This window comes from Portunus trituberculatus, chromosome 18 (assembly GCF_017591435.1).
Source record: "Portunus trituberculatus isolate SZX2019 chromosome 18, ASM1759143v1, whole genome shotgun sequence".
Classification (NCBI taxonomy): Eukaryota; Metazoa; Arthropoda; class Malacostraca; order Decapoda; family Portunidae; genus Portunus; species Portunus trituberculatus.
Genome location: NC_059272.1, coordinates 19895050 through 19911239, shown reverse-complemented (window position 1 = coordinate 19911239; position 16190 = coordinate 19895050). Strand labels below are relative to the sequence as shown.

The 16190-nt window shown below is 41.7% G+C and overlaps 2 protein-coding genes and 1 long non-coding RNA gene across 16 annotated transcripts in view; 1 reads left to right on the top strand and 2 right to left on the bottom strand.

Moving 5' to 3' along the window:
- The window catches only part of LOC123505897 (general transcription factor IIH subunit 3-like), a 34959-nt gene that overhangs the window by 15800 nt on the left and 2969 nt on the right, over positions 1-16190 (top strand). For 6 of the 14 annotated variants that reach the window (XR_006675298.1, XR_006675289.1, XR_006675288.1 and 3 more), the window contains exon 7: positions 3426-3545. The gene's annotated coding sequence lies outside the window, so the exon portion shown is untranslated. Of the gene's footprint in view, positions 1-3425; positions 3546-5560; positions 5787-6280; positions 7072-9195; positions 11987-16190 lie in introns of those variants that run through there. The other 8 variants (XR_006675294.1, XR_006675296.1, XR_006675292.1 and 5 more) reach the window with 8 other exon arrangements.
- On the bottom strand, positions 1392-5689 carry LOC123505899 (DNA-directed RNA polymerase II subunit GRINL1A-like). The gene is made up of 6 exons (XM_045257748.1): positions 5469-5689; positions 3302-3441; positions 2924-3077; positions 2565-2735; positions 2306-2435; positions 1392-2084 (listed from the first exon to the last, which is right to left on the bottom strand). Exons 1-6 carry the CDS (start codon positions 5687-5689, stop codon positions 1914-1916), a joined length of 987 nt encoding a protein of 328 aa, XP_045113683.1. The 3' UTR covers positions 1392-1913.
- On the bottom strand, positions 9154-12880 carry LOC123505900. Its single transcript, XR_006675306.1, has 2 exons — positions 11659-12880; positions 9154-11427 (listed from the first exon to the last, which is right to left on the bottom strand). It is a non-coding gene; the product is annotated as an uncharacterized LOC123505900 (long non-coding RNA).

The following is a 16190-nucleotide window of genomic DNA, read 5'->3' as shown; positions in this document are numbered from 1 at the left end:
CCTTCCCAAGACATCTTCACTCAAGCTACGTGTCTCCCCAGGGTTTGTTACCTCGTCCAGTCTCCTCATTGCTCATCTCTTGAAGGCATAATTTTTTGCAAGTGGTATTTTCTGCTTAATATTTAGTTTACTTGGATATCTCCTCATGGTTGTTGCCTGTTCATATGCCACCACTGATAGCCCTTCTTGTGATGTGGTGCTTTGTTTAACAGCTCTTATGATATACTACAACATATGATTGATGTATGCAGTACGCTACTCTTTTTCAAGTTACATGCTTCTAGAGGAATGCCAACTGAGATATTGTGCATACTATTCATTATGTATCCAGGTACACCCACATCCACTCCCTGTAATTTTTGTTGTTAAGAAGAATGCATTCCACTGTGTAACCATTGAGATCCAGAGCTCCATAGCCAGAGGAAATGACATAGAAAAGGAAGGTGGGGAAAGGAGAGGAATTCCCTGCATCCTCAGCCCTGGTGGTGTGCGTGTGGAAGTATGAATGCCAGAGGTTCATTACTTCCCAGAGTCTCTTGACTAGAAGTGGGAGTGCAGGGAATTATTCTTACTCTGTTGTCTTTTTTGTATCTTTGTGAACATTACCATTTTTTAGCAATTAAAGGCTGATAAAATAAACCCCTCAGAGATACTGGTCATCATGTTGGTTTAATTGATAACTTGTTGGACTTGAATATATCACTTGTGTCCTGCCATTGATTAATTCTTTTGGTGGCACTCTATAAGCACTTTATACCCCCCTTGATTCTCCAAAGAGTGAATCTATTATAGCAGTCATGATTTTTTTTCTTGATTTCTCAGTTCAGTAAGTTTGTTACGGCGGCTGTCTCAGTTAAGTCAAGGAATTTAAGAGATTAGCAACAAAGGTTCAGAAATTTTTTCAAAACTGGATTTTAGATGGTGTTTGTGTGTAATCTTCCTGGAATGTTTAGATAGCATGACTAGTCTTTTTGACAGTGTATAGTGGCATCCCAAGTCACTAAACTGAGTGGGTGTCTGTAACTGAAAGACTTATAGTAGTTTCTGGAAGTTGAAAGCATTCTCTAGTATTACTAACCAGTGCTGCACATTATTACTGTAGTAGCTCTGTGACTCAAAAAAGGACAAAAATATTTTGAAGCAAATAAAGGTAAAATGTGGAATAATAAACCTCCTCATCATCACTGAGTGAATTGTATAAGACTGCCTTACATCAGTATTATATTTTGCCAAGTCGTTGGATCTGCTGCAAAGAAACCCAAGTCAGGCTATGTTATAATGGGGCTAATGGTGAAAAACATGAAATTATTGAAATAAGGAAATAGAATCATATGAACAATGTTAAGAATGTTGTATTGATATACTTTTGCAGGATCAATAACAGACTGTACTTACCAAATCTCATGAATGTATTTGAAGGGAATTTTTATGCCACTTTATAAAATACAAAACTATATTCTAGGTTTAAGAAAATATAAATAGGACATTATATCTATATCACATTTTAAGATTTACCTAATACATATACCTAAATATAATGAAACATGCACCAAATTCTTTTATTATATAGAGAAAGTGATCAGAAATGGAAGAAAAGTTGACAATTAAAGAAGATAAGCTAGGTGAAGGTGAAGGTGGAATATCAGAGGAAGAAAGAATTGTAGCAGAAATATCATGGCAGTCTAGTACTGTAATAATGAAATGATTGTCAATAGCAATGAAATGATAGAATAATATAGCATGAAGATATTGCATTCACATAATTTGAAAGGAAATTGAATAAATATCAAATAAGAAAAAAAGTATGACAGCACAAGATGCCATGAATTAAATACAATGAAGTTCAATTAACATGATTCTTAGGACACACAGGAGTATATTCAAAACAAAATTATTTCATCATATCACAAGTTTCACAATTCAATAGAGTAGTTGTCTGAATCGTCACTTTCATCCTCCGAATCCAGAAGATGTTTGTCCACGTTTGTGTCTCGATATCTGAGAGACGACGATGGAGGTGGGAGGCCAATCTTTTCAGTTTTTATTTTTCCGAGTTGTTGTCTGGCATTTGATAGAGCTCTTTCCTGGAAAAAAGAGAAAAGCCAATGAACAATTACTTAACATTCATAACTTTTGTAAAGAATGCAATGTATTTTTTCCCATGTATAAACATAAATTCCCCTTGGTGGAGGGTAGAAAGTCTTGTGGGTTACTGTATCCCAGCAACTTAGGCATAGTACAGCTGGCCACATACATCCAAAGCATACATGAACTACTGTCAGTGCTGTTTTCATGCATAACTTACTTTTTCTTTGACAAGGAATTCTCGCTCTAGTTTCAATGCCTCTTGCTGGGGGATGGTCTTGGTGGTGGCAGTGCTTGGGCGAGCTGTGTGGTGCACCAAACCAGGGATGGGCTGGGGGTTGTCGATGGGCCTGAGGATAAAACACAGCCCTTAGTAATTTCATTAAGGATTTCTGCTTTCAAAACAATAATTTATTTGGCAGCACAATGGTCTGTCCAAAGACCTACACCCAGACTTACACCTTAGTGTGGCTACACACCTGAAGGGCTTGAAGGAGTCTTTCACAGGACCATTTCGTTTCCTCATTTCTTCAAATATTTGATTCCTTTTGTCCCCAAAGTCACACGACTGAGGCTCCTGCTCGGCATCCTGGAGCTCCAGCTGCCTCAGCTCTCGGGCGATGGCGTCTGTTGGGTCTTCATCTTCCTCTCTGACAAACCATGTCATAATAATATTAACATTCATGTCAAAAGTTCCTTTGTTAATATAACTACTTTACAAACCACAGCTCTTGGCTTGGTGAAGCAATGCATTTCCTTATATCAAGCCAATGTGAGGGAAAACTTTACAGATTCTAAAGGTGAAATTTGCAACACAAATTTTACAATTATAACTCACATTGTCCCATTCTGAGTGCGTGCAGGCTTCTTGACACAAGAGGAGTGGTAGGCCATGAGTTTCAGTGGGTCTATCTTGTCTTCACATTCATCCTCATCATCATCGCTGTCTAACTCCTCTTTTTTGTTCTCATTCTTTCTTCTACTCTTCCATTCTGAGAAAGTAAATACATTCTGGATAAGTATGCATTATAAAATATTGTTGTTTTCAGCTTATTGTGTTCATAGTCTTGCGTGACAGATAAGATAAAATATTGTACATTAAGATAAAATACTGTACATTATTGACTGGCGGCACAGAAACATTCAAATTGGTGGTAAATTTACAAGAAATGTTAAATTTGCTCCAAATAATTTTAATATAGGAATAAAAACCAACCCAGTGCATTAACATCTGTTGGAATATCTTTTCTGGATTCACTTTTCCTTTGCTCCCGTGCCTTCTGAAGAGCTTCGGCAACAATTTCTCGACACTCCTTTAATTTTTCTCCTTTATCTTTCAGCTTTGAGGACAAGAATCTGAAATATACAAGAGCAGTGATCCACTACCCACAGTACATGATCTCTGCATACAAACAATAAGCACCAGTAGGTACATCTAGAATTCTACGATAAGTGAAACGGTCAGTAGTTTTATTTATTGTTCATAAAAACAATAGTTATGTTGACGATAGCAGTGCTGGAATTCATCAAGTATGGTGACAATCACATTATATGCTTTAAGATAGTCCAAGCATTTTTTTTTATGCAAGAGGGGAAGCTGGGGAAAAAAAAAAGCCAGTTCCCTTATAGATCAATATAGAATTACCCAAAAGTTTGGGACAAATGTCTTGAAACCTCCCTCTTAAAAGAAGTCAAGTCGTAGGAAGACGGAAATACAGAAGCAGGCAGGGAGTTCCAGAGTGTACCAGTTTAGATAGAAGAAGGACACACACTGCTTAGCCCCAACAAATTTGCACAGTAAATACCAATCCTCTCTGACTCTCTATAAGTCTTATTTTGCTCCAGGCACTACTATAGTAGTACCATCCTAAATCAAAGGTCAGGGTGGGGTCAGGTACCAGGCCACACCTTTGTACAGCGTTGCCATGTTTCTCAACCCCGCGATGAGTGTTTGTGATATATGTAAGAATCATCACAAACAAGGTCAATTCATACTATTGATAGTTTTATATACACAATATAATACATCAAAGCAAAACAAATTTATTAACCATAAGGTATTCACACAAGGCTGAAGTAACATGGCATAAATATTTTACAGTGTTGCTTTAAAATCTTTATTAATTCACTGGGGTTGTAAGGTGGATAGGTACTGTAACATCTATGCTTATATAAGATAACCTTATAGTATGAAAGTAGGGAATACATTGGTTTCTTAGTAAATATAAACGTGTTAAAACTTCTCCCGAGTGGCAACTCTCATGGCGACTGAATGAGACCTGTGTCACGGGTCACACCCTCCGTGGAGTAGAGGATTGACCTCAGGTGAGGGTGAGTCACGTCTCACTGTTCAACTGTATACAGTCCGACACACACACACAATGAGATCCCAGCCAACTCTTTCAGCTCACATTCACAGTCAAGCTAAAGAACTGGTGTTCCATGTATCAGAATATTTTCTGAAGGAGAAGCAGTAAGGCAGAAACTTTGATGATGCTTCTGTGGCAATTTATCAAACATCTGCAGCCACAAAACTCAGCCAAAGCACGATTGAAAAAATACGCAGAGACGCAAGACACAACAAAGAAAATAATTCTCCAAGGTTTATGTTTCCTAAAAAGAGAAAGCGTGCAGCACCTACAGCAGACTTCTTCGATAACTTCAATGAATGTGTGCTATGCAGAACTGTATTGAGCTTTTATGAGAGAAAGGAGATTCCCACACTTGAAAAAATTAATGAAGAAATGAAGAATAAGCTTGCATACCCTGGCAGCTGTGAGACTTTAAGAAAGGTTCTCATGAAAATTGGATTTCGTTTTGCATCAGTTGATGGGTGAAGATTTTTGATGGAGCATGACAACGTACTCTCTGCCAGATGCAAGTTTTTAAAAGAGATGCAGACATTAATACATTCTGACAGGACCATCGTCTACTTGGATGAAACTTGGATTAATCAGAATCACACTGTTTCCAAGTGCTGGACAGACACCACCTCAGAGAAGGCTCTGGGAGTGCAGATACCGTCAGGAAAAGGTGGCCGCTGAATTATTCTACATGCCGGAACCAAAAATGGATTTGTTCCTGAAGCTTCCCTGGTCTTCAAAGTAAGAAATGTGGGAGACTACCATGATCAGATAAATGCTGAGAGCTTTGAGAAGTAGTTTCAGACACAGCTGCTCCCAAACATTACTGCATTAGGCAGTAAGAGCCAGATGGGGGACGAGAAAAAAGAGGAGGAGTTGGACGAGTCATAGCAACTTCTGGCAGAAACATGGCACCGCTGTAAACAGGTGCGGTCAGGTACCTGATCCCAACCTGATCTTTAATTTAGGATGGTACTACTACAATAGGCCAAACCAAAGAGTCCTGGATCAGTGTCTTACTTGTTATTCAGAATGCGGTCCTGTCGCTCAATGATTTCTTCAAGTTGTGCAATACTCTTCTTACTCAGGTCGCCTATTTGTCCCTCCTTCAGCTTGGGGTCTCGTATAAACACGTCGTCCCCTTTGTCCGGGAGAATCTTCCAGGTGCGGTTGACAAGCTTCAGCACGGGGGGCTGCTCCGTGGCCGAGGTGCTTGGGCCGGGTTGCGCGGAGACCTCCATCGTGTCTGGCCTGTGTTGTTGTTTGGCCTCGGAACGTTGTGGTGGTGGTGGTGGTGGTGCTTTGCGGGAGTCCGTGTTTGTAACGGCGCACTTTATGGTTTGCTTTTATTTTAATTTATTTTTCTTTTTTCAATTTATTATTCTTGATAATGATTTGATTATATACTGGATAGCATAGCAGTAAATATCCCAGACCTTCAAAGTTCCACAGCTTACATTCATTATTCTTCGTTTGATTCAATTAACATTTTGTGAACAGAAAGCTACACTATAGATAGATATAGCCATCACAATCCTTCATTCAGTTTTAATAGTGAAATGTTTGTTAAATACTACCTACATCAAAATATTTTTGGACAACTTCAGCAGGTCAATTAAATTCAAGAATTTACAAATATATTATTACTAGTACTGATCACTATTGTCCGCAGCTCTCAGTTATCGTAAGAATTCAATCTTCATTGTCAGGTCAGGAGGGATAATTCCCATGAGTTGACAAGCTGTTTTGTTACTTGTCAGGAATCTACAGTTTCATGTATGGTGACACTGACTAAAAATTAAACTTTGTCCTTTTTGTCTCTTCCTAAATAGTCTCGTGATGGGGCAAGGAAATGCATCAGCACTGTCTGCGACTCTACATAGGTGTGAAGCAAATTCACCAGTGGAGAGAGAGAGAGAGAGAGAGAACGAACGAACGAACGAACGAACTCCTGTGTGTGTGTTTTTAGATAGTTTCATCCTTGTTTAGTTGAGCAAACACGGACAGAGTTAAGAGTTAGGTCAATAATGTGTGAGAGATGCTGCAGAACAGATGATGGTGGTGGTTGTGGTAGTGTATATGAGTGTTATGGGTGAAGGAGCTGATACCCTGGGAGGAAAGAGTGCTTGTAATGGGCGACATGAATGCACACAGGAATACTGGGGGAATGGATGAACAGGAATGGTGGAATGTTTGAAGAGTTTGTGGATGAGATGGAGTTGGAGAATGTGTCTGACCACAATATGCTGGTTGTGGAGTGCCTGATGCAGGGTGGGAGTGAAGTGAGAGTGGGAGGTAAGGAAAGGAAGTGGAGACAGAGATGGAGGGTGGAAGAACTTTCAGGTATATTTGAGTGAGAGAAGGTGTGGTGATGATGCAAGTGTGTATGATGTGGAGCACCTGAATGAGAGACTGGTTGAGAATGTGCAAAGAATCAGATAGGGTTTGTGAGAATAGGTAGGAGAGAGAGAGTATGTAAACCAAAGTTCTCAACCTTTTAAGGTTTGAGAATAGATAGAAGAGAGTATGTAAACCAAAGAGTTCAACCTTTTAATCTTGTATACCCCTTGGATGTCTTTCAGTATTGGTCATGTACCCCTTAAAAATAAATGCATTGTTTATTGACCTAGTCTGTTAAGTTTAAATTATATATGTGGAGCAGACTAAATTCTCAATATGAGTATGTCACTGAGGTAGTGTCGATAGGAACTAGTACTTCACAGGGAAACACTATTTGATTAGCATGCAATACATTTATCAAAATGAAACTATATCACAGTTTTCGATCATTGTGACAGTGAACTAGTCCTGCTTGCAGCAACTTGTAACAGTGATAGATAAGTCAGTGTGCGTGAATGGTGTTTAAAAATAATGAATCAGAAGTAAATATTATAGGTTTGTAAGGTTGTGTGGTGACTAATCCAAGAGAGCTTTCTCTCAAGTGACATGACATAACTCCAAGAATTTTCTTGTTAACATTGTTAATGTGTCCTGATTCTAGTGGAGTACATATCTAGCCTAGCACATGTATGCCACTCTGAATACTACAAACAGGTTTGCAGTTAGGTTTTTCAAAATACTTCAATTTTGAATAACTGCAAACCTGTTTGTAGTATTCAGAGTGGCATACATGTGCTAGGCTAGATATGTACTCCACTAGAATCAGGACACATTAAAGTAAGTATTGAAAGTATTTTGAAAAACCTGTCATGTACCCCCAAAATTCATCTTACACACCCTAGGGCAACCCTGGTGTAAACCATTTGGAATGATGAAATTAGAGGCCAGGAAGGAGGAAGGAGTAAGAGAAAATGAGTACAGTGTAGATGGTTGAGAAAAAAAGAGACCTGAAAGTGATGAATACCAGATACCAGAATGCATAGGCAGCGTATGAGAAAAACTCAAGGCGAATAAAAATGGAAGGCTAAAGTGAAGGGTGAAAGGAGTGTGATTGAATCTTTGTGAGAAAGGCATGGAAAGTGGCAGTGATAGCACAAGTACATGGGAGGTGAGAATATATCAGGAAATGTTGGTGTGGAGTTTGAAAGTGAGTGATGAAGTTATAACAGAAGAAAGGAATTGGGGAGGATATTAGACAATTCTGGGAAGTGGGTGAGGTGTTTGGTGTGAAAGAAAGATGTGAGACACTTGAAAGGAAGAATGCAGATGAAGCTAATGAGAGAATCAGCAGGGAGGAGGTGAAGAGATGTGAGAAAGCAGAAGAATGGGGAGGCAGTAGGGCTAGATGGGAGATACCATACGAGATAAATAAAGATAAGTTTGTGATTGACAATATGACAAAGGTATTTAATCAGGTGTGGGAGGAGAGAGGATGCCAAAAATGTGGAATGAATGCAGAGTAACTGTTGCATAAGGGAGGACATAAGAGAAAGAATGAGTAAGAGCTATTGGCCAATTGCATTTGTAAATACAGTAGGTGAAGTGTTTCCAATGTAGTTTTGAGTGGGATTGTGTAAGTGGATTGAGCAAGCTTGAGTGTTAGGTGAACAGGACAGAGGATAATATTTTTGGTGGATGAATTGATTAAAAGAAAAAGGATGGAGGTAAACTATACTTACGTTTTCTGGATATAGAGAAAGCATATGACAAAGAGGACAAATATTGAGCAGAGTGAAAAATAATCAATATTGTGTGTGTAGCATGTATGTTGACATGAGCTAATACAAAGCTAATACAAACTAAGAAATATAGAAACAGGGTGGGTGAAGAGTTAGGCAAGGATGTATATTGTCACCAACCCTACTCAGTTTGTATACAGGGGTTAGTTAGTAGCCAGAATTAGCAATTGGGGAGTGCAGCTAGCCTGAGAGCAAGTAAATATGATGTGCTGAGGGAAGTGTGGAAGTGTGGCCATGCCCTTCATAATGTATGGTATGAATGTGATTGCAGGGAATGAAAGTGAAATAGACAAGTTAGAAGTGGGGCAAAATAGAGTAGCTAGAATGGCACTGCATAGACTGATGAAAGACTTCGTCACTCATCTCTCTACACAGTCCTAGCAGCAACTGTCTTCTGCATTCTCTCTTCCAAATTATAGCTGGATGAAAATATGGAGAAGACAGGAAGGGAATAGATGGTGTTCCTGCTGAGACTAGAGAGGTTGAGTGACTGGATGATTGAGGCTGTGAAAGAGTTTCTGGAGAAAATGTGGCATGCTAGATGTAGGGATAATTAGTGAACAGGATATTGCTCTTATTTTTTCTCAGTTTTTTTTTGTCCTCTACAGGAGCTGCTGATCCAAAGGCCTTGTCTACCCAGGACACCCATCCTCCCTAGGTCACTGCTGGAGAGGATAAGGAAAGTGGCTCCATGGACCTCCTAAGAAACTGGTCCGATCAACAGTCCCAGTGTCCAACGACACCAGGACACCTCTACTCACAATGAAGAGGAAAGTGAAAGTGGCTCACACAAATTATGGTCTAGTTCAACAGAGAGGCCAGTGTGAAAATGTCCCAAACAACTAATGTTTCATGGAAAGTGGATGAAAATGGTATAAACAAACTTTTCATGTGGCCCTTAAATTGTGAAAGCTCGAGGCAGGTAACACACGAGATGGAAATCAACACTGGTAGAGAAGGCCACATCCCTGGTTTCTAGTGGAAGGAGGCAGAGCTGCAGAGAGTGGAGAAGACAGACCATAACAAAGTACCACTTTAATGAAAGAAAAGCACTCCTTCTCTAACACACGAACTACATGACATTGGTCACCCCTTAGAGAGGTAGTTGCTCTAGCACAGGTACCACGCCCATTCACTTCACACACGGCTGTCCCAGGCATCACACAGGTACAGGAACCCAAGGAGAGGACAAGGAATGGAGCAGGGTGTAGGGGTGGAGAGTAGGCAGAGCAGTATCCAGCAGTGACCAGGATTGAAACAGGAGGTGGATGTAGAACCACCAGCAAGCCCGAGTGGTATGGTGGTTCATCCAAAGGCTGGTCTGGACTCAGGCTGGCTAGACATGGCTGCCAGGAGACTGGCTCAGGTCCCCCAAAGCGAGCGGTGAGCAGGGCTTCATGGGAGAATACTTCTGGAGGCAGAGGCAAGTCTAGGTAGTGTTGACTTCGCCAGAGCTCAGGAGAATCTGCCTTCCCTCGGTCTCGTCTCCCAGGCGTCAGGTCGGAAGCCGGAATTCAGCACAGGAGACGGTATTTCTCAAGTGATGCCAACCCTGGAGAAGATGGACAACAAGGCTTCTGCAATGGCAATAGAGGTTATTTCTGAGAGGTACGGCTTCTGGGAATCCGGTTGCAAAATCAATTAAAGTTAAGGTAACGATGGCCTTCAGATGATGGTGGAGACAAGGGACCCACGATGTCAATAGCCACTCTTAAGAAACAGTTCAGTGATGATAGGTAGAGGCTGTAAAGGTACAGGGCGCACTCTTCCTTTTGCTGACATACGTTGACATTTATCACAAGACTTACAAAAAGCTGGGATGTCAGCTCCTACCCCAGGCCAATAGAAGTGGTGGCAAACCTTACCTCTAGTCTTCTTGTGGGAGAAGTGTCCCAACATTGGACCCTCATGGGCAAGAGACAACACCAGGCGACGACACTCAGCAGGGATGACCAAAGTCTTTCCCACTTGTTCTTGGTTGCTAGAAGAACGGCACACTCGGTAGAGTAGTTCGAACCACTGCGAGTTACCTCTTCTTCACCAGTTGATGCCTTATGACGGAGAGCCTGAAGGGAGGAACATGAATCCTGCAGGCGAGAAAATTCCCGGGGAGTAATGGTAATAGGTTGGAGTTCGTGCCACGCGGCTCCGGGTTTCAACAACTTGAACCTTCTCAGGGACAGGTGAAGAATGCCGAGGCAGACAAACCTTTTTCAAGTTCTCGTCTGGTGTGCTCACTCCTTCCACATTAGCAACCAGAACACTACAGAACTTAATTGGAGCACGAACAGCATCAACATAACCTTTGTAGAAGGGACAGCAAAGGTAGCATCGTATCTGAGGGAAGGAGTCCACTCTTCCTAAATAGTCAGAAACAAGAACTTTAGGACACTGAGAGACGTCTACATCAGGTAAGGCTTCCTCAGATACAAGGACACAGGAACAGCCAGTGTCACGTATGATAGTAGATACTCTCGCTCCATTGATGGTGCCAGAAGAAAAGTAGAGATTAGTAGATCACTGAAGCAGAAACCCACCTTATGTGTGTCTGGTTGAGGAGTGCTACCAGTCCTGAACAAAGCTGGATTTTGGGGACATCGAGGTCGAATGTGTCCTGGCTCCCCACAATTGTGACACCCGACGGGTGTGGAAGACTTTCTGGCCGGTGGAAGAGATCGGCGAGAAGCTTGGTTGGTAGTAGTTGATGTAGGTGACGGCTTCTTAGGTCCAGTAAGGGGTGTGTCTCAGGTAAGCACGATGGGCAGCTGCCCAAATATCTGCACATTTGACAGCGTCGTCCAAGGTCTGCACGTCGTTTTCTTTCAAGAAGGTTCTTATATCTGGAGAAATAGAGGCAAGAAACTGGTCCATAATTACAAAAGATCAGAGTTTATGAAAATCTTTCCCCACGTCACAAGTATCTGTCCAGTTATCAAAATAGCTGACAGAACGAAACATGTGGCGATAGTGCTCAGCGGACTGACTGAAGCTTCTAAGGAGAGAGGATTTAAGTTTAGGGTAGTCACAAATTACGTAATCAGCCAAGGTAGTGTAGATTTCTGCTAGCTTACCAGAGAGAAGACCACCCAGTCATATGGCATAGTTGTCCTCAGGATGTTGAGGAGGGCAGCAATGCATTCAAAACGTGTGAAGCAGGATATCATCATCTTGATAGACTGGTGGGGTGTAGAGAAGGTCGGGGAACAGTCCCACAATCCCCAGGCAAGATCTGGATCTGTTCGTTCCTTGTTCTTGCAGCGACAACTTCCGCTTTAATTCGGACATGGCAAGGGCATGTTCTTTCCTTTTCCTTCTTTCCTCTCTTCACTCTTTCTCGTTCCTTTTGTCGTTCGTCTCGTTACAAAGCTTGCAGAGTAGAAACAAACTCACATAGGTCGTCACTCCCAAGTCCCATCTCTTCCCAACTCAACTAGCTCCTTGATAGAAGACATGAGATGAACACAACACTAAGAAAACACAGCAAAGGAAACAATAATACGTGAATAAAGGACGCCCAAGGAAGCAATAGAATAAACGTGAGGAGAAAACTCCGCACCTAACCTAACAACATAAGACTTTACCATAAGTCTTTAAAGACGCAACTGATTAGAAACAAGCCCTCACAAACCAACAGTAAAAAAAAAAAATCACTTCCGAGCCTTGGATAATGAGCTGGAGAAGGTAACAGTACCTGTCCCCCAACGATGACCGTTAGCACTCCGCATACTCCCCAACAAAGGCTCGAGAAGGCACAATCCTGGCGAGGTCGCCACTTGTGAAAGCTCGAGGCAGGTAACACAAAATGGAAGTGAACACTGCCTCCTTCTACTAAAGACCAGGGATGTGGCCTTCTCTACCAGAGCTGCAGAGAGTGGATAAGACAGACCACTTTAATGAAAGAAGAGCACTCCTCTAACACACACGAACTATATGGACGTTGGTCTAGCGCTGGTACCACGCCCATTCACTTCACACACGGCCGTCCCGGGCAGCACACGGGTACAGGAACCCAAAAAAGAGGACGAGGAATGGAGCAGGGTGTAGGAGTGGAGAGTAGGCAGAGTGGTATCCAGCAGTAACCGGGATTGAAACAAGTGGTGGATGCAGAACCACCAGCACGCCCGAGTGGTATGGTGTTTCATCCAAAGGCTGGTCTGGACTCAGGCTGGCTTGACACGGCTACCAGGAGACTGGCTCAGGTCCGCCAAAGCGAACGGTGAGCAGGGCTTCACGGGAGAATACTTCTGGAGGCAGAGGCAAGTCTAGAGTAGGTAGTGTTGACTCGGCCAGAGCTCAGGAGAATCTGCCTTCCCTCGGTCTCGTCTCCCTGGCGTCAGGTCGGAATTCAGCGCAGGAGACGGTTCCTCGAAGATCCGAAATGTGAAGCAAAGAGATAGCATAACAAAATGACCAATAAGCAAGAAGATAGTTCCAAAGTATCCTGATAGTTTCTGGCTTCGTTACCTTTAAAGTAACAAGCTGATAGTTTAACCCCTAGTTGTCTTCACAAAAGTGAACAAAAGGATCTCCACAGAGCCTAAAAAACTGTGTTAAATCAAAGATACTCCAAAGACTCTTCAGAGATATTGTAGTAGTGTATGTACCAAGTAAATAAAAGTAATTTTCCCCCAAAATATCTTATTAAATTGTATCAAATTCTCCATTATAAAATTTCCGGAGAGTCTTCAGAGTATTTTTGACTGTAGTTTTTTTTCAGGCCACTTAAAGGCCACTAGTACAGTTTTCAGGCCACTCAATGGCCACTTTTGTCATCTTACACAAATAATTCAAGAAAAAAGGCCACTTGTCATCTAACAGGAATTACTCAAGAAAAATCGTTTTCATCATCGTCTTCGGTGTGAGCTGAGGTGTTCTGGTGCAATTGATGAAATGGAGAAACTTTGGGTTATTGATCAGACCAGTTTCTTTGGCCCACTTTCCTTGTCTTCTCCCTTGGTGAGAGCTTGTTAGGGTGTCCTGGGCAGGCAAGAGGCCAGCTCTGAAGGCTGTAACCAAAACAGATACTGGTGGTGACACTCTCCTAGAAACCTCTTTTGAGGTGGAGTCTTGAAGTTGAAGCTCGGTCATTCTGTTTGCATGTTCCTTACTGTTTGGTTCTTGCCAGCTGAAAACAAAAACAAACAAACATACATTTACTAATGAATCCATAAATATCTTGTAACAGTAGAGAGTTATCCTCTAAGTACAATAAAGTGACACAACACATTGAGTTTAACTTACTATTGCATCCATCTTTGATGCATGTTTAGTAGTTAAATTCACTTACCATATGATAGTAGTTGTAGTAATAGTAGTGTAATAATAATAATAATAATAATAAAAATGATGATAATACTTGTGGTTGTTATAGTAAATCGGTTATCATTGCACAATATCATTTTGATAATGTTTCATTATCAATTATAAGTATAAATATAATTTATAGCAATTATTACAACTATTGTTAACAATAATTATCATCGAGAGATCATAATGATTATCATTGAGAGAGAGAGAGAGAGAGAGAGAGAGAGAGAGAATTTATAGCAATTATTATTACAACTTATAATAATTATGATCACAGAGATAATAATTATCATTGAGAGAGAGAGAGAGAGAGAGAGATAGAGACTGCTGGATGCTGCGCATAAGTCGGTTTTTCCCTGGGTAGCCCATGCGCAGTCGGCGTATGTGACACGTCGGCGGGTGGTTTGGTCCCATCATCCTCGCTTTCCTGCTGCTTGAAGAAGGTCCGTGTTGCTGGCCTTTTGGATACCAACCACTGCAGGGACCAGCAGAGACCGGCAAGTGTTTCCATCCACAACTACAATACTCTCCGTCACCACAGACATAAGTATCGTCGCCAGAGCTTCCTAAAGGACAGCCACTACTTGCTATGTCAGGACCTGAACCTACTACATAGACTGACACGTGACAACTTGGACCGCGTTCTGGCACGTCATCCACTCTTCGGTAGCTGCTGACCACATCACCTTGTCACCTCTTTGGTCACAATTAATTATTTGTTTGTTATTGCACTTCGTATATGCGTGTGTGTGTGTGTGTGTGTTCACCACCACCACCACCACCACCACGGTGGTCTGCTGGTCACCCAGCCAGTCTTCCCCATTACGGAGCGAGCTCAGAGCTCATAGACCGATCTTCGGGTAGGACTGAGACCACAACATATTCCACACACCAGGAAAGCGAGGCCACAACCCTTCGAGTTACATCCCGTACCTATTTACTGCTAGGTGAACAGGGGCTACACATTAAGAGGCTTGCCCATTTGCCTCGCCGCGCCGGGATTCGAACCCGGCCCTCTCGATTGTGAGTCGAACGTGCTAGCCACTACACTGCGTGTGTGTGTGTGTGTGTGTGATTGTTCGGTGCAATTCTTATAATTTGTCCCCTTAATTTCCATTGTATGACGCCAAAGGCGCAATAAATTAATCATTCTCTCTCTCTCTCTCTCTCTCTCTCTCTCTCTCTCTCTCTCTCTCAATTATTTTTGCTTCCTACTTCGTCACAATATGAGAGAGAGAGAGAGAGAGAGAGAGAGAGAGAGAGAGAGAGAGAGAGAGAGAGATTGTGTTGTTATTGGAGAAGCGAAGATAATAGTTAAGGTTGCCCCTCGATAACTCAAGACCTAACTATGAAAGAATCTGATAGTAGTAATGGTTATTCTCTAAATGTTGTATAATGTGAGGGTTAAGACAGAGGAGAAATTAGAGATGGAAAGATGGAAGGATGGAATAAGGGAAAAGATGGAGATTATAATGTACTGTACCATTAGGCGGGTGAAAGCTACAACGCTGCGTACATCTTCCACTGTCCAACTATATACTAGCTATTATAAGGGAAAGACTCGAACCCGAGCTGTCTTCCACTGGACGCCGGAATACGAACCGCACTTTTTTTGTTTTGTTTTGGCCATCACCCTGGCATGGGTATTTATTTTTATTCTATTCATTTTATTTTATTCAATTTTATTTATTTTTTCACCCTTAAAGTATTGATATTATATAGACATTTAAATTTTCATACACGCTTCATTCACACTGGGATCCTAAACTAGCTCAAAACTACTCCCATTGTCAGGGGATGGGCAACCACCCTAACCCATTACACCACTTACGTACTGGACGAGTTTGTTACCAGTCACCAGTCACCAGTGTCTCCCAAACGTGGAAGGTGATCGTGAGGTGAACAGTGAATACAGCGAGGACGTGAAATTGTCTGGTAAAAAAACACAGTCGTTTAAAAGTACATCATGAAATTGTTTGAGGAATAATTAGGTGTGTGTGTGTTAGTTAACACTAGTGGCAGGGCCCACGTGGCAGGTGGCAGGTGGCATCCCTGCCTCGCTGAAACAAGCTGTTCAAACTATCACTTCCTCATTTCAGTATGGTGAACATTGGCAATATTATTAACGCGTCATGCCTGTAAGCCTACGTGCTTCATAATTAGTGCAGACAAATGTGGATACGTTGGTTTGGCTGGTTAAAAGATTATGTGTCTTGACATTTCAGTAATGTGACAACTGTAAATATTATGTACCGTAGCTGCGTGCCATGTCCTCACAATGATGATGATAATAATA